At 28.8% G+C, this 23,256-nt stretch overlaps 3 protein-coding genes across 11 annotated transcripts; all 3 read left to right on the top strand.

Moving 5' to 3' along the window:
• Window positions 1–516: 516 nt before the first annotated feature.
• Obp9 (odorant binding protein 9) lies at window positions 517–20,014 on the top strand. 7 transcript variants are annotated; one of them, XM_074258188.1, is made up of 5 exons: window positions 517–654; window positions 17,214–17,265; window positions 19,063–19,254; window positions 19,369–19,433; window positions 19,503–20,014. In XM_074258188.1, exons 1-5 carry the CDS (start codon window positions 649–651, stop codon window positions 19,527–19,529), a joined length of 342 nt encoding a protein of 113 aa, XP_074114289.1. In that variant the 5' UTR covers window positions 517–648; the 3' UTR covers window positions 19,530–20,014. The 7 variants fall into 7 exon arrangements, 6 of the variants coding, with proteins under 6 accessions (XP_074114289.1, XP_074114286.1, XP_074114287.1 ...); XR_012480904.1 differs by lacking the exons at window positions 17,214–17,265; window positions 19,063–19,254; window positions 19,369–19,433; window positions 19,503–20,014 and adding exons at window positions 2,770–3,081; window positions 3,186–3,702; window positions 3,777–5,180; window positions 5,294–5,659 and having other exon boundaries at window positions 537–654; XM_074258189.1 differs by lacking the exon at window positions 517–654 and adding an exon at window positions 14,698–14,837.
• LOC141537514 (uncharacterized) lies at window positions 6,697–8,705 on the top strand. Of its 3 annotated transcripts, XM_074258546.1 has the most exons (5): window positions 6,697–7,300; window positions 7,465–7,712; window positions 7,818–8,061; window positions 8,249–8,531; window positions 8,602–8,705. In XM_074258546.1, exons 1-4 carry the CDS (start codon window positions 7,060–7,062, stop codon window positions 8,512–8,514), a joined length of 999 nt encoding a protein of 332 aa, XP_074114647.1. In that variant the 5' UTR covers window positions 6,697–7,059; the 3' UTR covers window positions 8,515–8,531; window positions 8,602–8,705. The 3 variants fall into 3 exon arrangements, with proteins under 3 accessions (XP_074114647.1, XP_074114646.1, XP_074114645.1); XM_074258545.1 differs by having other exon boundaries at window positions 7,477–8,061; window positions 8,602–8,704; XM_074258544.1 differs by having other exon boundaries at window positions 7,465–8,061; window positions 8,602–8,704.
• On the top strand, window positions 11,296–14,445 carry LOC141537649 (uncharacterized). Its single transcript, XM_074258770.1, has 5 exons — window positions 11,296–12,320; window positions 13,211–13,337; window positions 13,994–14,065; window positions 14,138–14,227; window positions 14,305–14,445. Exons 1-5 carry the CDS (start codon window positions 11,311–11,313, stop codon window positions 14,365–14,367), a joined length of 1,362 nt encoding a protein of 453 aa, XP_074114871.1. The 5' UTR covers window positions 11,296–11,310; the 3' UTR covers window positions 14,368–14,445.
• Window positions 20,015–23,256: the final 3,242 nt, after the last annotated feature.

Genomic DNA, 23,256 nt, shown 5'->3' with positions numbered 1-23,256 from the left:
TGCCGGAATTTCATGAAAGAACTATGAAGTTTTTAGTTGAAAATATGAAATTTTTTGATGTTATGACTGTCATGGAAATTGCTAAAAAGTCAAAATCGTATTATAAATATTTCATCAAAGCATTTGAAGATAAGAAAAATTAATATTACTTAGTTATTGAATTTGAATTTGATATTTTTTTTATGAATTTACTATTGTTAGCCTTGTTATTTTTATAATTATTAAAAGGAATTAAATAAATTATTTTGTTAATTGTATTTAAATGAAAATTTTTTTTGTTCAAATATTCAAGAGAAAAATTTTCTCAAGGTGCGAAAATTTTTTTCTTAGCTGAAGTAGGTGGCACTGCTTTCCTAAAATATCTAAAAATCTTGATCAAATATAAAAATTTATTGTATCAAATATTTATGATAATTTGAATTAAGAAAAAATTACTTCCACCAAGAATATAATTTCAAAAAAAAATTTTTACTTCGGCCAACACAACTTCGGTCTTCCTTTGTTCTTCAGTCAAGAAATTTTTCTTTCTGTGTAGACATGCAGACACGGTGAAATCACCGCGGGAATATTCAGGGAAGCTTTTTAGGATCTTAAAACGTTCAGATCTGATGAAAACTCACCTTCGAAAAACGGGCCTGAATCAGAATAATGAACGTATGTGAGTTAACATAAGCCTATATGAACCTACATGAGTCTACAGGAAAACTATTAATTATTTTTATTGATCAATGTAACCTCATAAAATACACTCATACCAATATTAAATAGTACAAATAAATTTAAATAGTAACTAAAACATTATTGATAAAAAAACTTAAAAATTTCATTTATAAATTGAATAATATCGATCAAAACAATTAAAAATTGTCCTGTAGGCTCATTATTCTGAATCGGGGGCAGGGGGGGGGGGTAAAACTAATAACTTCCTAACTTTTGGAAATTTTCAATTTTCTTAGCGGGAAGTTAGAAATTTAACATTCTTAATCACTCTAGTCCTGTCATTGTGCCAGATAATATTTTATTACATTGAATTTTTTTTCTTTTATTTATGATTTTATGCATGATTATCATTATGAAATCAATTGATGTAGCTTGCGTATTATCTTATTAACGTTAAAGATATGTAAATATTGGAAGTAAAAATTATATTTGAGATAAACGATCGAATTTTAAATTCGATACTTTAAAACATTTAAAAAAGTGGAATATATTTTTTTAATTTTTAAATGATTATAATCGTTATCTCCATTTCCACTATCATAACTGTAATATCATTTATTGCTGAGCTAAAAGAAAACTTATTAATTAATTACATAATAAAACGCTGGGAGGTAATTTCTTGTACTTCATTATTTAAATACAAATATAGTAGTAGAGTTTTCTCAATTTCTTTATTATCTAACTCCAACTTCCTAATATATTCCCATTACCATTTTATACTAAGAAATGGTGAAAGAAGTTATCTACTGCCGTGTATTCTCGAACTTCAACTAACTATAAAAATAAAACAGTACACCAATCAACGTTCATTATTAAAGTTTAATTGAATTAAAATGTGTATTCAGCAAAACCCGAGAAATTTAATTTTACAGAAATAAAATGTATAATTTACGGTTAAAGTTTAGAAAGTAAATTTACTATTTTTAAATAAAATAGATTCGTTCAAATGAAAAATTCGTTCAGAGAATATTTCCAAGAAACGAATTTTTGGAAATTTTATTTTTCAGATTTCTCAAAATTCATCGACTCAAATTCTTTGAACTAGTATCAGAAATCTAAGGGCAACGGAACTCTTTGAAACGCTGCTTATTTCAATCGAATCGGATGACCCGTTCAAAAGTTATGAGAGATTTACACACACACACACACACACACACACACACACACACACACACACACACACACACACACACACACACACACACACACACACACACACACACACACACACTTTTTTCTGATATAGTTATTTTGAAAATTGAAAAAAAAGTTTTTTCTTCAATGTAATTCAAATAACAAAGAAGATTCTCCAATGCACCAGCTTACTTTTTGAGATATTGAGCTGAAATTTTACAAGAATTTTAGAAAGTCGTGACATTTTAAAAATAATCAAAAAATAAAACCAAAAAAAAATGCGAATTATTTAATTTTTTTTGATTTACTTAAAAATATTATACTAATGAAACTGCATCCAATGCCGCCAACCAAGTTATACTCGAACAACATGTTCAAAAATTATAGGCAATTAAAAATTTCTAAAAAATCGTTTTTTTTTTTTTTTTTAGTTAACTGTTGAATTTCTTTAGCTCGAACAGCTCAAAAATCAATTAATTAGAAAAATTTCAAGCTCAAAAAAGTGGAAAGTTCCAAGAATGACTTGCAGGTCAACTGCTTTTCAGATTTTTTAGTTTGAAACGTTCTGAAATTAGCAATAAGAAATTTTTTTTTTTGCGTTTTGAATTTGTGAATACCGGAAAATTCCAGGAATGAGTTGGAGGGTCAATACATTTTCAGAAATTTAAGTCCTCCTATATTTGTTGCTTCTACTATTCAATAAATCCACTTGTTAGTTGCACCGAATAAAAATAGCCGACAGTTAAGTTGTTACAGTAATGTATGTTATTATTTGCTTACCGATGGAAGATTAGTGAAACGAAAGAGCTAGACCACAGCTTTCGAGGAACTTTGGTCGATCGTGTTTACGGCACTAGCAGTTCTTGTGGAGACCTCAGTCCGTTTTATTGAAGTGATAAAAATTCTTTTTTCTAGAACTTACCAATGACTGACCTAGTTGACGTGTCTTTTCGATAAAGCTCATAACTAAGTTTAACGATGTTTTGCCACATTGTGAGCTGTAGTTGTCATAAGCAACAATTCGAAACAAAGTCTCACATTTCGCAAAGCAGTCAGTCCGCAACTTCAAACTGCTCAGTTAGTAGCTCGTCAGAGCTAAGACTTTGCAGACCAATGATGCGATTAATTAAAATCATTTTATGCTGGTGTTGCGTATTCGCTGGTCACTTTTTAAATGGAAGAAGCATTCACAGTTCAGAAATCAAATCACGTCTTATCAATCATACGGTGAGTTGACTATTTTGCACACCTTGAGCTCAAGTGCGAGTGAACATTTTTTAAAAAATTGAATCATTGTTAATCGTTGTTAAAATTCGTTATTATTCTTGCAGAAGGAATTGATTGATAGAGTTTTCGTAAATAATTCGAACCCACTTATAATATCTTCTGACTTAGTTGATCACCAAGTGGCAAGTGGGAACATCGATAATGGAAATCCGGTGATTGTCATGAATTATGATTCGAGTGAGAGAGGGATAGAAATTAAAGGGTATCTTCCTAGCTATCCTACGTACGTCCTCAGATATGAAAGTTTGCAGAAATTGATGTTACTTACCTTAACGTTTATGACCTCATCAACCTGGAACATAAAGTCACCAATTTTTATTCTCAACATTTCTAAAAAACGTCATGATGTAAAAGCTTTTGAGGTTCTTTCATTTCTTGGACACTTCGATACTCTATTATCATACTATATGTGTTATGATTACGGCAAAAATTCAACCATAGTCTACACTCTGAACCCTTTCACACAATATGCTCCGTCACCTTGGAATCAAGTTAAATTTTCAAATTCAAATATCAACAACAAAACAAAGTTGACACTATACAGTTTGCAGTATCCGAAAGGTAATTTCAAGTTTCATAATATCATTTACGATGCAATTGTGTAAGCTAAATTATTTCTCTCAATTGATTTTCAGATTTGAAAAACAACTATAATAATATTTATTTTGATAAAACTCAGTACTTAGATAGTCATGAAATAAAATTAATGGCTCGTCTCATTCCAGCAAATTTGATCGAACAGGAAAAGATCTATGACGTTCTTAAATATATGGTAAAGACAAAGGACTACGGATTGGCTTCATTACCTGACTATATGAATGTAACAGCGTCAATTGACATTCTGAAGAACAGTTTTAATTCCGACACAATTATATACGGTTACGATAGAGGTCTTGCCACTCGTCGGTATGATGCGAGTAACACCAAGAGTCAATTAGCTGATACAAATCCTAAATTAATTGATTTTGTGACAGAGTATCATGAAATGCACTATTCAATTATGACGAAGAAAACAAATTATTTGACCGTAGTCACGGAAATCCACATAAATCTTCAGTTCATCTTCATTACACTTTTGGTGTTATTGTTGATTGCTGTGATCATAATCATGAACAATAAATTTAATGTGAGCCAAGGAATCATGGACATTGTGAGCATATCACTGAGCATGGGAATAATATCTCCGATGAATCGTCTCTCGATGAGGATCATTTATTTCTTCGGATTTTTATTCATTTTTGTAGTGATGCCCGAATTCCGAGGACAAATCTCGGCCATTCTATCCCAACCTGCAAGACGCAATGTCGAAACACTAAAAGACTTGTTTGATAACAAGTATCATGTGTTTTACAATGGGTTTTTAGAAAACGACATGATTAATGAAAAATTGTGGGTGACCGAAGAAGATCAGAAATACTTACATCCATCATCTCATACTGTGTTGAAAAAATGTGTGAAAGAAGCCCAACAAAATTCGACTATCGCTTGCATCGACTACACTATGCATCAACTATTATACGCTTTAGAGCTTAAAAATCTTTATGTATCGAAGGACAAGGTATTTAAAAAGTATTACGTGTATTGGATAAGAAAGAACTGGGCTTTGAAAGAAAAAATTAATAAAGTTCGTTCAATATCGGTGGAAACAGGATTAATTAACTGTTACCATGAAAAGATAGTGGATAATCGAAGGAAAAGGATAAACAAGATGGAGAAAATCAAAGAAGCTGAAAACTATGAATGGATGGACTTTGACAATTTGTTGTTTTATCTCATTGTGTTTGTAGCTACTTTGCTATGGAGTTTGGTCATTTTTGGAATTGAACTCATTATCTACCACAGTCACTCGAAATATATAAGATAGGAAAGGGAACGACGACAGTTCATTAGAAAATTGAGAGCACAACTACGGATTATTCTTTTTCCGGGTCGGATTGTTCTGTCAAATAGTCGCGAGTGATCCAAATGAAAGAAAAATGAATCATCTAATTAGCAGATGAGTTTTATTCAATTTTAGTAGCAATTATTGTGATTGACCTGTAAGTAATTTTTTCTTCACCGTTTGGTATTATATTTTGTACACAAAAATAATGGATTTCTTGACTCGAGAAAATTTTTTTGACCTAAGACAATTTTGTGTATTTTGAATTAGAATCGGAAATTTAAATTAGAATCGGAAGAAACAACAATTTTGAGCCAAGCATATCAAATCGGAGACTGAAATTTTTTTAGACCAAAATAACTGGATTTTTTTTTATGTATGGAGTTAGGAAATTAGATATACTGAGTCACATAGTATATCACGTATCATGACAACTGATTCGTTAATAGATGATGTCTTTCATGAAAATTTAAAACAATTTAGAAATAAATTTTGAAGTAAAAATATAATTAATCTATTCTGTTTATAAAAACACTTTGAGTTTACGAGATTTAATGTATTAAGAGTGTAAATAAATAAGTATTTTCAACGCAATCTTTATGTATGCTATTTTGTGGTATTAAAGAAATCGATTGAAAAATATTATGGAATATTTATTTTAATACATTGAATTTACTTTAAAAATTTGCTTTAAAAGTTTTCTAATAAAACACTGCTTTAATATTTATTATTTTTTTAATATTAAACATGTGGAACAAAATTTCACGATGAGACCGAAAAAAAAATAGTTGAAAAAAAAAAAATATATATATATATATATATTAGGGTGATTCAAAAAAAAAGAATTTTTTTTTTTCGTTTGGTACTCTGAAAAATAGGTTCCTAGACACCTCTAAGAAAGCCTCTCCAAGCATGAGTTCTTAATTGTAACGGGAAGGTCCTCCTTCTTACAGTTTTCTATTTTTTCTTATTATCAGATAGAAAAATTTATATCTCGCTTCCAACTACTTGAAAAAATATCTTGTTCCTTAGATTTTGTAGGAAATTGAATGCTCTACAAAAAAGGTCTCTTACGATTTTTTCGTAAACCCAACCGTTTAAAAGATATTAACGGTTAAAGTTTGATTATTTTTGGGAAAATTTTTTATTTCTTATGAATTTTATAACTCAATGAAAAAAAATCATTATGAATGATGAAACTCATAGTTTTGTAGGAAATTTACTGCTCTATAAAAATGGTCTCTTATGATTTTTCGATCAAGTTGAGCGTTTACGAGATATTCATCGTCAAACATCAATGCATATCAATTTTTCTAGTTTTTGATCAATAATTCGAAAAATTTCAATTTATTCTGTGAGTTTCAAGGAAATTTAGACAAATTTGAGTTTTTATTATAAAAGCAACTCCTATAGATGTTTTTTGTTCAAAAATTCATTTGAAAGTTTTTATTCTAATAATATTTTTTTAAATTTTATCTTTAATAATTTAAAATCTTAATCGCGTTGTCATTTATTATTATGAAATTTGTTCAGTGCGTATTTTTAAATTGTTTTTCACAAAATATACATAAAATTTTCGTTCGAGGGGATTTTTGTTTTGAATTCCATTTCTTCTTCTGTTTGTCTTCTGAAACTAACGCCATCTATGTTTTTACTCTCAACTATATTCAGTATCTACCCATTTAATACCGTATTTTCAGTGTTCCTAAAACTGATCATCTTGAATACGTAATAAAATAATTCATTTTAAATAAGTCTTATAATCATCACATAAATTTATTTATCATCAATTAACCTACAATGAATAAAGAAATACGTTTTATCGGAATACCTCTACAAAGAATTTCGGAACGTAAGTTACCAAAAGTGAAAGAGGTTATGCGTGTGTTTTTCTACCAACTTAAAATTTTAAAGTATTCAATCAAACAAAGTGCTAAAAATTCAGTTGACCAAGTTATTGAACTGTGGAGAAAAAATCAGATTCCAACTAGTGGAGCTCCTAATGCAGTCAAAAAATTTCTTCGCTATCACAGTCAATGGTTAAAATTACAAAAAATTTCGATAAAAAGAATTCAGCGCAAAACCAAAAGGAAATGAAATTTCAGACTGATCTTGAACAATTATTCGACATTGTGAGCGAAAAATCCTTAAAAGTGCTTGATGATAATATTAGAAAGTTGTATTTGGATCAAAAATTCGGTACCCATAAAGAGATTCTTTCTAATAATGTACCTGTATCAAACTTAACCACAACTATGATGGGAATAGATGAGAGTAGTAAGTATCTGAGATATTTAATTATTATAAAGTCAGGTAGTAGTGTAACTTTTCATAGATGACTAGATGACATTTGACTAGACAATTTTTGGAGTCCTTTCTTAATTATTTGTCATCAAAATGAATAAATTCTATACATTTTCTTCGTTTAATTTATAAAACAGATCTTATTCCAGACTTAGATCAACCGTCTATCAGTCATGCGATTGTTCCAAGTGAAAAATCAGAGTCGTTCTCTACGTATACATTAAGTGGAGTTACAAATTTTGGATCTGATTCAGAGTATGAACCTCCAATTCCGACAAAACGAGCAAAACTTGATGTCTTAACTCCTGAAGTCATTTTTGGACTCGACCGAACTAATGTCAGCAGTAGAAATGCGATGTTTATTATTGCTCCGGTTTTACTAGCAGTAGGTATTAAAATTGAAGATACAACGCTCAGTTATAGTTCAATTCAACGAGCTCGTATGCTTCAAAGAGAAGACATTGCTAAAGGACTTAATGACAACTTTAAGACACACGATAAATACGTTGTGCATTGGGACGGAAAAATGCTGAATGACCTTGTTGGATCAAAATCTGTGGAACGGCTACCAGTTATTTTAACTGCATTTGGTACCGAACAATTACTTGGGGTTCCAAAAATGAATTCTGGGACGGCAGACAATCAAACATCAGCCATTTTATCGACATTGAGTGAATGGGGTATTACTAATTATGTTAAGGCGATGTGTTTTGACACGACGGCAGTTAATACAGGTAACTTATCAATGATAATTTAATCTAAAAAATATTTAATTATTAACGTTCTAGTTTAATTTTTATTGCTTACTGAATTTCACTTTTGAAATTATTGAGAATTATTTACTCATTTGGATTTTAAATATAATCTACAATTTATTGAAAATATTAAATTTAACGATAGTTATCTATTTTCTTTATACAGGAATTCATAACGGTACATGTAAGGCAATTGAAAAGACTTTGGGAAGAGAGTTAATCTGGTTACCATGTCGTCACCACATTTTTGAGATCATATTGAGAAGTGCATTTGAAGTATATTGGCCTGTGTCATCTGGGCCAAACGTACCAATGTTCGGAAGATTTAAAAAATCATGGGATGAAATAAATAAAACTAATTATAAATCTGGAATTGAAGATACTGTTGTTGCTGATATCATTTTGGATAAAAAAATTAAATATCTAGTTTAATTGCACAATCCTTACAGGTATGATTTAACTGCGATTTTAAGAAAAAAATTTTCTTGTTTCTGACAAATTTTTAATTGTTTTTGATAGTTACTACAACCCCGAGATGACTATAAAGAATTGTTGGAATTGTCGTTGATTTTCCTTGGAGAAATGCCTCAAGAAGAAATTTTTTCAAACGTCCTGGTGCAATTCATCATGCTAGGTGGATGGCGAAGGCAATTTACAGTTTAAAAATGTTTCTATTCAGAAATGAATTTAAACTTTCTAATAAAGAATTGGACGGTCTTCGGCAAATTTGTATATTTATAGTTACACTGTATTTAAAAGCTTGGTTTTCATCAACTTCTGCAACAACTGCTGCTAATCATGACTTGCAGTTTTTGAAAAATTTATTCGAGTACAAAAATATCAATTCATTGATTTCTTCAGCAACTTGTGAAAAATGATTTTGCATTTATGGTATTTAAGTGATGAACTTGCCATTTTATCATTATTTGACGATACCGTTTCATTGGAAGTAAAAAAATATTGTTGGAGCTGTTAATACTCGTAACGGTACAGATTCTAAAGCTAAAAAATTTATAATTGATAAAAACGATTTGAATTCATTAACGCAAAAAGTCTGAGTGACTTTGTTTCTAAAAAGTCTTTAAATCTCTTTAAAATCTTTGATTTACCATATGACTTCCTTGATAAAGATATTGAATCGTGGCCTACTAATGACAGTTACATTGAAAATAAAGAATACTTTAACCAATTGAAAGTTGTTAATGATTCAGCAGAACGAGCTGTTGCATTAGTTAGTGAGTATAATCAATGCTTGACAAAAATGAAGAGCAATTCCAATACTTATTGCAAATTATCAAAGAACATCGAAAAACTACCCAAACTGCAATAGAGGAAATTATTTACAGTAAAAGTGTACCGTTATGTTGAAAATATTGAAAATTATATGGCAGTTGATAATTAAATAAATAAATTCTTCGATAAAAAAGTGAAACACATGTGAAACACACTAAATTGAATTATATATTTAAAAAAATGCACTAATTTTTTGTTTTAATGTAATCAAACATGTCCAAGACTAAAAAAACTAATTAAAAAAATAGTTCATAACATATTTCTATTCATAGAAACTCAAATTTGTCTAAATTTCCTTGAAACTCACAGAATAAATTGAAATTTTTCGAATTATTGATCAAAAACTAGAAAAATTGATATGCATTGATGTTTGACGATGAATATCTCGTAAACGCTCAACTTGATCGAAAAATCATAAGAGACCATTTTTATAGAGCAGTAAATTTCCTACAAAACTATGAGTTTCATCATTCATAATGATTTTTTCATTGAGTTATAAAATTCATAAGAAATAAAAAATTTTCCCAAAAATAATCAAACTTTAACCGTTAATATCTTTTAAACGGTTGGATTTACGAAAAAATCGTAAGAGACCTTTTTTTGTAGAGCATTCAATTTCCTACAAAATCTAAGGAACAAGATATTTTTTCAAGTAGTTAGAAGCGAGATATAAATTTTTCTATCTGATAATAAGAAAAAATAGAAAACTGTAAGAAGGAGGACCTTCCCGTTACAATTAAGAACTCATGCTTGGAGAGGCTTTCTTAGAGGTGTCTAGGAACCTATTTTTCAGAGTACCAAACGAAAAAAAAAAAATTCTTTTTTTTTGAATCACCCTAATATATATATATATATATATATATATATTACGAAGATCAAGTTCAAAGATGGGCTAAATCGGTTGGATAAACAAAAAAATGACAGCATTTCAAAATTTCCATAATTCAAGAAAATCACATTTTCCCTATTTCTCTCTAGAATAACTATTGATTGACTTTCTATAAAATTTATATGAAAGCTCATCAAATAAGCTTTGATTTGCATATATTACTATTAGTGTAAGCCTATAATCACTTAACTTATATGGTGTAAGCCTATAATCACTTGACTTATATGGTGATAGAGTGAAATATTACTGTCGCATTGTTTAACCATGTTTGTTTTTAACTAATATTTATTGTTATTTAAGTCAATAATAGTTTTATTATCTGAAAGTTCACTCTAAAATAATTTTTAATAAAATTTACTTTCATTTCGGCTGCCGAATGACCTATTTTTGTCATTGCATCAGCTATTTAGAATAAATTCGTCTTTTTCAAATTTTTTTTCAGACAGTAATACGATATATTTTTTTTTTCTAAACATTCAATGATCATTATGAGGCGTGCATTTGTTAGATTTTCTAATTTTTTCTGATTTTTTAAAATATTCAAATTTTTTATGTTATTCATTCATTATTAAACTTGATTTTTACTGTTGTATTTTTTATTTTTCGTTGTTTTGGATTAATTTTTTTCAGTTTGGAATTTTATGAAATTTAAAAAATAACCTTAGTCAATTTTAGATTTAAAAGCTTTTTATTTTTATTCACTGTTTATTTTAATTTGAGAAACAATACACTCTTTATTATGTATAAAAATTTCCATTGTTTCGATTAAATGTCTCAGTGCAAGCACTTAAGAAGATTACTAATCAATCATTACATCCGACAGGTAGTACATTTATAAGCCTATACAATTTATCATATATACAATTTAGATCCTTAAAGATTGATTTATTCATTAAGGAAATAGCAAAGCTATTATCTTTATATCGATCGTTCTTTGCAAATTATTTTCTACTATAATAAAATTTTGTAAGGGAACTATTCCATTTTATTAAAACAACTATCTCAACAGTTATCATCATATCCTTGAATATTTATAAACGAATAAAATGGTTTTTATAAAAGTACACCTCATAATTTTTTATTTTCTCGGACTTGTACCTTTTTCATACAAAAAGAATACAAATGTCGTAGACAAAAAAAAGTTGGGACCAGACACAATAACATTAGTTCCCACCGAAATTCATACGTGTTACAGTCTGGTTCTTATAATAATAATTGTTATTGGAAATAGTATCCAGATTCCTTTGTTCTTAAAAGAGAGTTATTCAGGAGATGGCAATGAACTGACTGAAACATTAGGTTTGGCCATTAGCGTAAGTGGTAACGTAGTGATGGTAATCATGTTATTGTTATACATCGTTCAACGGCAAAAAATAATAAAATTGGGGAACCAGCTTTTAGATTTAGATGTCGCAATGAAAAAATTGCACAACATCTACAAATTAGAGAGTGAAAAAATGAAATTAATATTAATTTGCTACATAAATACAATACCGTGTGTTATTATTATACTCTTTACTTTGTTTATTGAGGCGTCATTTATTCGTGCAACTTGTATGTACACTTTTCATACCACAATATTCAATTATTTTGTTATACAATACGCCATTGTTTTGACACTTATTGAAAAAAAATTAAAGTGTTGTAATGACGCTTTTTTAAGGATGAAGAAATCCATCGAGTTACAGTTTCGTGTTTACAATACTCAAAAAAATACACTTGAAAAAACAAGTATTGTTGAAATATTTGCATTGAAACGTTGTCACACAATTTTATGCAAAATATGTTCTGATATCGCTGACTTTTATTCTTTTGGCTTTCTTTTTATAATTCCTTATTCAATCGTCTGTGTTATTTTGAATATTTATGATTTATTAACGCCTTTCCTGAAAATATATCCAACTGATGATGTCGTTGTGAGACGCATTGGTAATATTGCTTGGATTACTGCACGACTTTTTCCTATTTTAACTACTGCAATATGTGCTACTAAAGTTAGCAAACAGGTCAGTTGCAAAATATATTTTTCTTCAATTACCTTAAGAATGTTAGGAATGTAAAAAGTTACTGAAATAATGGAAAAAAATTCAGGAGGAATTCGTAACCACTGTGACGAATCACACAAATTTTTTTTTTGCTTTTAATCGAAGCTTATACATTTAAAAATTTGTGTATGAAATTTTGAATCAAAATTTTGAAACTTTTTTTTTCCGAGATAATGATGTGACCATGGAGAGAAAATTTTTCTTGGGGCTCGCTAGAATATTAAAAGCTTTGAAACAATTTGATACTACTTAATAAAAATTTAGGATATTAATTTTCAATGTAAATTTTATAGAAAAAAAACCTAACTACTTTTTTTGGCCGTCACAATGGCTATCTCTTTTGAAACCAAAACAGCATTCAGACTCTTGGAACGCCAAAACGAGATTCGACAAATGCTTCACTCTTTTTTAATCTTCATGGAAAGAACAAGATTTCACTGAATAACATTCCTGATTATATTCAGCAACATCTGCAGTGGAAAAGAATTTCAGATAGTAGCTACTATAATTCAGATTATACTCATTGTAATCTTACATTTTCCCCAGTGAAATCTCAGATTATACCGCGTAAAATTTCACTAGATATATTCCGAGATTGTATCCTGTAGAATTTGAATTGTACTCAGTAATATCTCCGCGATTTTTTTTCTGGTGCCTGCGCACTTTGCATTATTATATGACTATGAACAGATTAAATCTTATTGTCACAAGTCCAAACTTAAAAACATACGTCTTGTATACCATTTTTACATACCTTGTAATTTTAATAATTATAACAACTTTAAAACATATTGTTACATAGCATAAAATATAAATATTCACACACCAATTAATACACCGATTATATTTTTTTAATGTTCAATATACTGACAATTGACTATAATTCACAAATTATAATCAGCATTTCACGCGCAGGCGCTAGAAAGAAAACGGCGCAGATATCACTGGGTATAATCCAAGATTCTACTGAGTATAATCCAAATTCTATTGGATACGATCTTGGATTATATCCAGTGGAATCTTACACGGTATAAGCTGAGATTTTATTAGGAAAAATAGGAGGTTACAATGAGTATAATCTAGATATCACTCAGTATAATCTGTATTATACTAGCTACTATCTGCAATTTCTTTACACTACATATGTCACTGAGTATAATTTGGAATTTTAGCCAGTGTAATCTTATTCTTTCCGTCTACTGAAATAAATTGTTTAATAATTTTCGGAAATTTTCAATTTTCGTTGTCAACAGAGTAAATCGCTCTCTTTTTCGAACGAAAATTGAGTCAATGGAAATCAATTTTTTTTTTCCATTTCAAAACTTCATAACAGTTTCACTTTAAAATTGATTCAAGAGAAATATAACTTTCAACTTTTGTTTTAAGTATTATTCTTTTCAACTCAAGAAAATAACTCTAAAATTAACAAATTAAAATACCGTCATGTTAAAATTTTATACATAAATAAATAAAAATTTTCCAAAAAATCGCTTCGTTCTTTGATTATTAAATTATCTTCGAAGTTTTTTTCGAAATTTATCTTATTTATGAGCAAAACACGTTTGAAAACTATCAACAGTTCTCAAACCACGATAGTTTTTCTATCAGTGAATTGTTTTCATAAATCTCTCTTGTCTAAAGTCAGAAAAAAAAATTAAAATAAACAAAAATTGTATTTTTCCAGATAAAAAGGACTAGCAGTGTTATTCAAGAAATTTTATTTGAATGTTTTATGAGCCCAGAAGTTAAAAATGAAGTACGTATTATAAAACGTATCTTATTTATTCACACAATAAATAAAAAGTTTTAAGTAATTTTAATTTTTCAGTTAAAAATTTTCTCACTTGAATTGCTTCATAAAAATTTCCAATTCACAGCATACAACGTTATACCAGTGGATTGTACTGTATTACGCACGGTAATTGCTATTTTAGAGTTGAGCTTTTTATCTATGACTAATCAATTTTAATAACGAACATTTAAATTTGTTTCTAGGTTTTTGGTGCAATCGCTACATACTTAATAATATTTATCCAATTTCAATCGGATGACATGTAAAAACTTTTATTTTAAAACTTTATATACCAATTAAAAACGAAAACCAAAATAATGATTCTAAACATATAGCCAGTGGCAGACATATAAATTATGTTTGTAATGTATTTATTGAATGTACTTGTGTAAAAAATATAAGCATAATATCGGAAAGCTTAGAAACAATTAATGAATTTCCTTAAGTATTTTTTTACAGATATAATATAATTCTCATTAAATACTGTACGATAGCTCAGAAAATTTCATAAGTTTCTACTTTAATTAAGTATAAAGTCTGTAAAGTTTGTGCAAGCTGCAATAAATACTTCACTGGTATATTGTTACATGCGCTCAACTGGATCCAGGTGTATACATGACGTCACTTAACAAATAATTAAAGCAATGTATGCTTTGTCAAGTGGACGAGATCGTCTTCGGTGGTTTCAACGCAGATTAATTAGCACAGCTCACTTCTGTATGCTAGAACATATAAGGTGAGGTGACTTGAAAAAATGAGAATTAACTTAAAAACAAGCGTAGAATTGCAGTTTTTTAGAAGCCATCATATTTTATTTATTACATATTTTATAATGTGAAGCAACAGAGAGCTTAAGAAAAATTTTTGGATAAGGTCAGTTTCCGTATACGACTGGATATCATCATATATGAGCATGTCAGGCTATATTATGAAAAAGTATAAAAAATAATTAGATAAAATTTTTTAATTTTCACAAGTTTTGCTAATCAATAAATCAATTATTAAGAAACTTAATTGCATAAAAGATAAATAGGGAAAGGTGGTCTAAAGCAGGTATGCGCTCGTATATTATCTAATCAAACGCGAGTATCTATCTGAGTGTATGCTAAAATTGTCTGGCACTCCTGAGTTTTAGTTAATTTTGATCAGATGTTGGAGTTACAATATCACTTTAAAACGTAAAATATGAGAATATTGATAAATTTTCTAAATTGTCGGAAAAAATTTTTTCTCTGATTAAATAGAAACTTGTTTGTCATCATATTGTAAACACTGAAGAAAAAAAAAAACGGTTGACCTTGAAGGCCATCCTTGCAACTTCCCGCTAATTCCATATCTAAGCGCTTAAAATTGTACTTATCATGATGTTTTTGAGCTCTTTAAACTCCGAGCTCAAAGAGATAGCTTTTCCATGCTTTTAAGCTCTTCGAGCTCAAAAGTTTGCTAAAACACTATTTTTGCACGACTCATGATGCGAAGCATCAGAGAGTGCTTTACGATCGAAAAATTTTGTTCGCCTCATTTTGGCGGCTATTTTTATTATTATAGTCTTGTTAGTTCACGGAATCAAGATATTTTGCATGCTATTGTCGAGATAATTTAATGGAGATTAATTCCATACTTTTTAAAAATTCATTTACTGCAATAGAATTTGAAAAAAACATCAAAATAGGTCAAAAAATTTTTCTGTCCGTCATGTGTGAAACCCAGAAACACTGTAACTTGTGAAAAAATCCATTATTTGAGTTAAATTTTTTTTTTTTTAATTCTAATCGACGATTGTAGGTCACTGAATGCGAATGATTAATTAATTCAGTGTCGTTTAATTGCAATTAATAAAAAACGAAAACTACAAGACTGTATATCTATATATATCCATGTAAAATTAACATGGATGGTGATATATCTATATCTATAGATATTATGTACATTCTATTCCACCAGGGGCGCCTGTGCATCACTTTCCTAGTACAGCTGTTATTTTAAAAATTTTTTTTTTCTTTTCATTTTGCACGAGTCATGTGTTTTTTTTTTTCGTTATTTTCGTTATTTATTGACAAATAATTGGATAGCTATTTTTTTAATTTTTTTTTTTATATTTCATAATTAAATGAGCATTATGAGTCGTGCATTTTTGGATTTTCCAAACTTTTTTTAATTTTCAAACCAAAATAACTTTTGAATGAATTAACTGATTTTCATTCAGTTGAAGGCATTCGCCGTAATTTTTTAAGCCTCATAAAAAATTTCACGTTTGAATTAATCGAAGAAGAAATTTCGAAGTAATTCCGAAAAAAAACACTTTCTCAACTTCCCGCTAAGAAAATCGGGAAGTTATTATTTTCATCCCGTTTTGCAAAAATCGAGTTTTCATCAGATCTCGACGTTATGAATATTATAAATGCTTCGAATATTAAACTTTTTTAATTAAGCACTAAAAATTAAATTGTAGTATGCATGTTTATTTTAAATAATTTACTTATAACAAGTCATACTTATACAGTCCAGTAAATGAATACTTACATTTTTTAAAAATTACAAAATTCATTCTTTTTTTGCGTTATCATTTAATAGAATTTCATATATCCTGTGTTTTAGACTGTTTAGTTTTTTTTTTCAAAATTATTTACTGATTTGTGTATGTGAAATTTCTCAATTCTCTTCAGTGAGTATGTACTGTTATTATGTAGCTAGTATAGGATAAAAGAAATCTATCCTTGAATAATTCAAAATTGTTTACGTTCTCATAAATCATTCAATTACTACTATTATTTGTTTAAAGTTTATTAAACGTTATTGATTGCTTTTCAATCAAAGTAAGTTAATACTTTCGTTCTATCGATAATTTAGTCGTTTTTGATGCTTTGTATCAATATGAAGATTCTATTAAACATTATTACTAATTTACTGCTTTCTATCATTTTGGTTAGTTATGGATATCGAATATTTATTTCTTTAGTTTTAAGTTTGAAAATAATTTTATTCTAATATAGTTAGGAATTAAGTTGTTTTCTCTTTTATAATCTCTCATCGGTTTTCACATTATTTATACTCAAGAAAATTTTTTTTTGAATCAGAAACTTTGTTATTATTATCATAAATACTGTTGCAGGTACAAGCTGATATCAAAAGAGATTGTCGAAAAAAAACTGGTGTCTCATGGGGTAAGTATCATATGGTATGCGTCATATTATTTAATAATGGTGATAATGCTTGTTTTGTAGATTTAACTATCTTTGATGGTAATAAATTTTATAAAAGTTAAAATGATAAGTATAATAATTTAAATTATAATCAGTACTATAATAAAATAACAATCCTAAAATAGAGCAATCGTACTATTTACTACCGAGATGGTTATATTTATCATCACAAGTGGTTAACGTTACCAAGTGTATTATCCCATGTAGGAACTGCCAGAGTTGAATGACGGAACCTTGTTTGGTCTAGTACTGGGCAACCAAGCTTGACGCACCGATTTTGGCCCATGCTTGGGCCGACTGGATAATCAGCCTTGGCCAACCCAATGATTATCCGAGCTTGGGCCAACACTGGTTTGCCATAGAATGGCCGAGGCAAGATAACCTAGCGTTGGGCCGAGACTGGGCAACCAAGCCTTGGCTAGCCTAATGATTACCTGAGCCTGAGCCAAGGCTGGGAAGCTTGGCCATGGTCGTTGAATGGCAACCCATATACTTGAGCCAAAATTGAGTAACCTAGCCTTGGCCAATAAATGCACTGATAGAAGGATTTCTTAGCATTTAAAAAGATTTCGTTGTATTTAAGAAATCATTTCTTAGTATTTATAGTAGGGTGTGCCAAAATGTAACTTCCGTGAAGAATCTTTTAAAATTGGAATTTTGAGTTCCGATTTTAACAGAGGATGTGTTTGGGCATTTCCTGAGATATTTTGAGATGAGACGATAAATTTGATTTTCACAGAATTTTTTAACAGGACCTTAGTTTGGGCATTTCCGCTGAAAATTCAAAATTTGGCTGGAAGTGCCAAATTGAATCTGCTATTAAAAATTCTGTGAAAATCAAATAAATCCTCTTTCCCCGAAATATTTCAGAAAATGCCTAAACACAGCTGCTGTTAAAAGCAGAATTCAAAATTCCAATTTTAAAAGGTTCTTCACGGAAATTACATTTTGGCACACCCTAATTTATAGTATATCTTAGTATTTAAGAAATATTTTTTAAATACAAATAAATTTTCTTAAATGCTACGAAATTCTTCTTTCAGTGTAGGACATCCAAAGTTAATTAATCATTAAGTAATAGAATTTTAAACAGTAAATATTTATTGTTTAAGGAACATTTGTATATATGTTAACAAATGCTAAAATTGAAAATTTATTATTTAACCAAAACAATTGCATATCTCAAAATTGATATGGTCTTAAGAAAATTAAAATATAATAATTTACAGTTGAATTTTTAATATTGATAATTTTAAACAGTAAAATTCATAATAAAATATTAAAAATATACAGAACAATGTACAAAGTTTAAAGTAATATAAGAACTTAACTATTGCATTTTTTTAACTAATAAACATTTGTAAAAAATAGTTAATGTTCATTCAAACACAATGTTAAATAACATAAATTATATAAATAATAAACCGTCACACTTTGTCACCTTATAATAATCATCATTATCAATAATTATCACCAAAGATTGTAGAAATTATTAATTTGATTTTAAGAGTTATTGTCGAGATATTTAATCAAATTACCTTAGATAGTTAAAGATACAAACTTATAATAACTTAATAGATGATAAAAATTAATATATTGGTGGTAACTTTAATAATTTATGTCGTATTTATAATAATAAAAGGTAGTATTCATTACTAATCGAGTATCTTAGTGCTTTTTACAATACTTCGATGATAGTAATCGCCATAAAATGCTCTCCGTGTATGATTAATTTTTTATTGTTATGTTTTTTGATAGGTTCATTAATGAAGCTGAAAGCCGCGGATTATAATCAAAACGATCAACAATTAAAGTGTTACTTATTGTGCTTCATGCAAAAAAATGGGATATTCGATAAAGACGACATTAATGTTGAAAAAGCTTTACGGCATTTACCAAGAGGAGTTCAAGGGCCGTCGAAAAAAACATTGGAATATTGCAAAAAAATCCGTATGTCTCATTTTTAATAATGTTTATCACTTTACATATAAGTTCTAGATTTATAATCGGCACTTGATATGTTAACCAAAAACTAAATGAAGTTTTATTAATATATAATTTCAGCTAGTAATGATGCATGTGATAAAGCATTTCAACTTGCTAAATGTTACTTCAAAGCTCAGCCAGAGGTAAGTTTTTTTAGATTTACAAAGTCGATCGAAAATGTTGAATAATTAAATATTTTTAATTAATTTCAGATATTAAAAACTGTATCATTTGTTTGAAGATATATAAAGAGAAGACATAACAAAATAACATTTAAATTGGTTTCTGCGCAGAAAATCTCATGAACCAGACATATATATACTAGGGTGTGCCAAAATGTCACTTCCTTGGAGGACCTTTTAAAATGGGAATTTTGAGTTCCGCTTTTAACAGGGGCTGTGTTTAGGCATTTTCTGCGATATTTTGAGGGGCGAGAATTTATTCGATTTTCATAGAATTTTTAACAGAAGATTTAATTGGGCACTTCCAGCCAAATTTTGAATTTTCAGCGGAAATGCCCAAATTAAGCTTCTGATAAAAAACTCTATGAAAATCAAAAAAATCCTTTCCCCTCAAAATATCGCAGAAAATGCCCAAACACAGCCCCTCTAATTAAACCCTAGTGTACGCTAATAAAAAAAACACCATTCGGCCACATCCGATAAGGATTAAATATATTTTGTCATACTTGTTATTGTTAATAAATTTTTGGATCCATTGATAATTAATTATTTATTATTTCAACAGCACCCTCCACTCTTTCTAACCCTAGACGATAAGCTCTCTGCTCTGGACCGGTTCCAGGAACCGTGATAATAAATCTCGTGACGCCCTTTCGATTGATTTGGTTCTTGTTCATTTTGTATTTTGTAGTTTATTTATAATTAATTAAGGAGTCAAATAGGTATACTTGGTTCAAGATAACTGTTCTTGGGGCAACAAAGTTTTTATATACAGAAAGAAAAGTCTTTAAGGAAGACTGAAAATTTCTTGAATTAAGTTAAAGTTTCTTGAACGATGTTAAATTTGTTTAAGCTAAGAAAATTTCTTCTTGCTCCAAAATAACTTCGGTCTTCCTTATAATTTTCTCGGTTCAAGAAATTTTTTTTTCTGTGTAGCCAGGAAGGAAGCTCAAAATATTTTTGGGCCAAGTAGAAAAATTTCTTGAATTTGTAAATCTTAAATTAAGAAAAAAATTCTTGCGCTAATTAATATTTATTTTTCGTAAAAAATTAAAATTACTTGCTTCAAAAATTTTATTTCATGATCTAAATAAACAGTTCTCTTAATTTTAGACCATTATTTACTTAATTCAAATATGTTCATATTTGAACAAAATTTTGAATTTGTTTTAATTCGGTTTAATTCGGAGTCATAACTAGACATTCAAGGTTTATTTCTAAATTAAACAGAATAAAATCGAATTTAAAATTTTTTAGTTTATTTCGGTAATGAAAGTTTAGTCCTAAATTACAATATTACTATAGTAATTTTTCTTACAATTTTTTTTCCGGCTATCATCAACAGAATAATCAACATCAAAGTTCAAAATTTGAATTTTTAAACTTCAATTTTCATACATTTGTATTTAATATTCTTTCAAAAATATTACATTGCACAATTTCATTTAAATCAAGAAATCTGCTTTCGAAGAGGATATTATTTCTGAGCTTTTACAATATTTAAGTGTTCTGAATAGGTTTGATAGTATATTAAAAAGGATAAATTTACTTTTCTTATCATTTATAAATGAAGAACTGTCTACAGAAGACCGTAAATGTACGATACTGACGAAGAAAATTTAACTCTGGTAAAAAGTCTACTTCTTATTTTTATCTTGATATCTTCGAAGCTCATGATGTTTTCAATCATCAGACAATAGATAATTATAAAAAAATTTAATCTGTTACAATAAAAAGAAAAAAAGAAACAAAAAAAGTCAATTAATAGAATAATGTAACTGTACGAACAAAAAAAAACGTATCTCTCACGTTCAGTACTCAAGTTGAACTCTAGAGAATGAAGCAAAAGATTATAGTACTTTGGATGAGCTTAGACAAATCCCGTGGGAGATAATCAAACTAGCGAGAGGTATTCTCTACAATACGAGACATGAAGCCATAGTCGGGGAATAAAATAAAGGATAGCAAAAAAAATAATTGGGAGAATTGGATAAAATAGAAAGTAAAAGGCATAAGCTGTAAATCATGTCATTTGGGAAGGAAAATAAATACTCACGACTCGTGATTTGGATGAGATGTTACATTAAGAAGTTTTTTTTTATCATTTAAATGAATACAGGGGTCATTTCATGTTTTAAATCGGCAAATGGTTGGAATCGATCGCTTGGAATTTAGATGAAATTTGAAAAAGGCTTCTTCCCTCATAAAACGAAGATTGGCCCAGGAAAAAATTTTTTTTCTATTGTCTTAAAAAGTTATTCAAAATTCAAAAAATTCAATTTTATAATACGGCCAGTGAAGAGGGTGAGGAATAACTAGTTCATAGATGTGTATAATCACTGAAAGAAATTTTTAGAATTAAAAAAGAATTTATGAATTCAAGGTAATCGTGGGATGGATGGCGCGAACTAATCCTTTGTCGGTAAGTGAGATAGTTTTAATTTTAACTTTCTCAGTTGAGGCATAAGAAAATGCGTTGAATGCCGCCAACCACGTAAAAATCGGTTCATTCATTCAAAAGTTATTGCGGTTTGAAAATTCAAAAAATAGTATTCTATGGAACTTCTATCAGACTTTTGAGCTCGAAAAGCTCAAAAGCATAGAAAAGCTAGTTCTTTGAGCTTGGAGAGCTCAAAATAACACATAAGTGTAGTAACGGCAAATATTAGAGTTTAAGATGTTTTCTTATTTTTACTAGTTAGTTTTAAATAGATTGTAAAATCAAAGGATGTATGGTTGTAAATTTAAGGATTAGGCGGGTAACAGAGACTGTTCGACATGTTGTCAGCAGATGTCAAAATATTCGTAAGTTTCTGTTACTGTAGAGAATAAGAAATGTTGCAACGTGAGGTATGAGTGAGAGAGTGAAAAAACTGAAAGAGAGAGTATGAAGTAATGTCCGAGATTCAAAATTCAATAGGCAGCAGTTCTTGTAGGTAAAAGCACAAGATTAGTTATTCCCACTAGTCAATTTATTAAATTGAATCCTTCAAACTACGAGGAGAAAAAAAAAAGTTTGGAAAATCCAAAAGTGCACGCCTCATAATCTCATATTTCACAATAAAATTGATTAAAGTAAAATATAAAAAATTCTTCACGCCATTTGCGTGTGCAGTTTAAAAAAAAAAATATTATTTTTTTTAAATATAAAGACACTTATTCCTCTTGTGGCTCCATCTAGAGAGAAAAAAAAATCTAGTGATGTTGCAGGTTATAACTAATCGGTATCTAGGTATTTTAAATGTTTAGCCAGTACTGCTTAGCGTCTGTATATAATTCAACAATAATAAAAAAATAAACAATAAGTATTTATTTTTCGTTATTTAGTTCCTGAATTCTATGTTTCTGTAAATACAAAAAAGTCTGGTATGTCACAGTTAGCAAAAAAAAACATTTTTTTTTTATTTTTTTTATATTTTATTATTATTATTAAATTTCGTATATAGTCGTTATTCACAGAAGTACCAAAAAAAAAAAAAAAAAAAAAAACTGCTTTATTTCATTTTAACTGGATTAAGTGGCGCCATCATTTTCACGTGAGGAAAATAAAAAAAAAAAAAAGAAAAGAAAAAAGTTCGTTTTCTGTACGTGTATGTGATAGTGAATTTTTTAAAAAGTCAATTTAAAGAAAAAAAAATACGTGAGCTAGAGTACTGAAATGAAATACGGACCCAGTTCATCGCAATCTTGAACTAATAAAAAAAACCCGGTCTCGAAATATCAATTCGTTCGGGAGTAATCGTTGGTACATCCTAAATGGGGTGACATCCGGACGTCCACGTAA

This window comes from Cotesia typhae, unplaced genomic scaffold, assembly GCF_013202065.1.
Source record: "Cotesia typhae breed Kobodo isofemale line unplaced genomic scaffold, CoteBio_Ctyphae scaffold_91, whole genome shotgun sequence".
Lineage (NCBI taxonomy): Eukaryota > Metazoa > Arthropoda > Insecta > Hymenoptera > Braconidae > Cotesia > Cotesia typhae.
The sequence above is the reverse complement of the archived record's forward strand: the minus strand, read 5'-3'. Positions and strand labels throughout refer to the sequence as shown.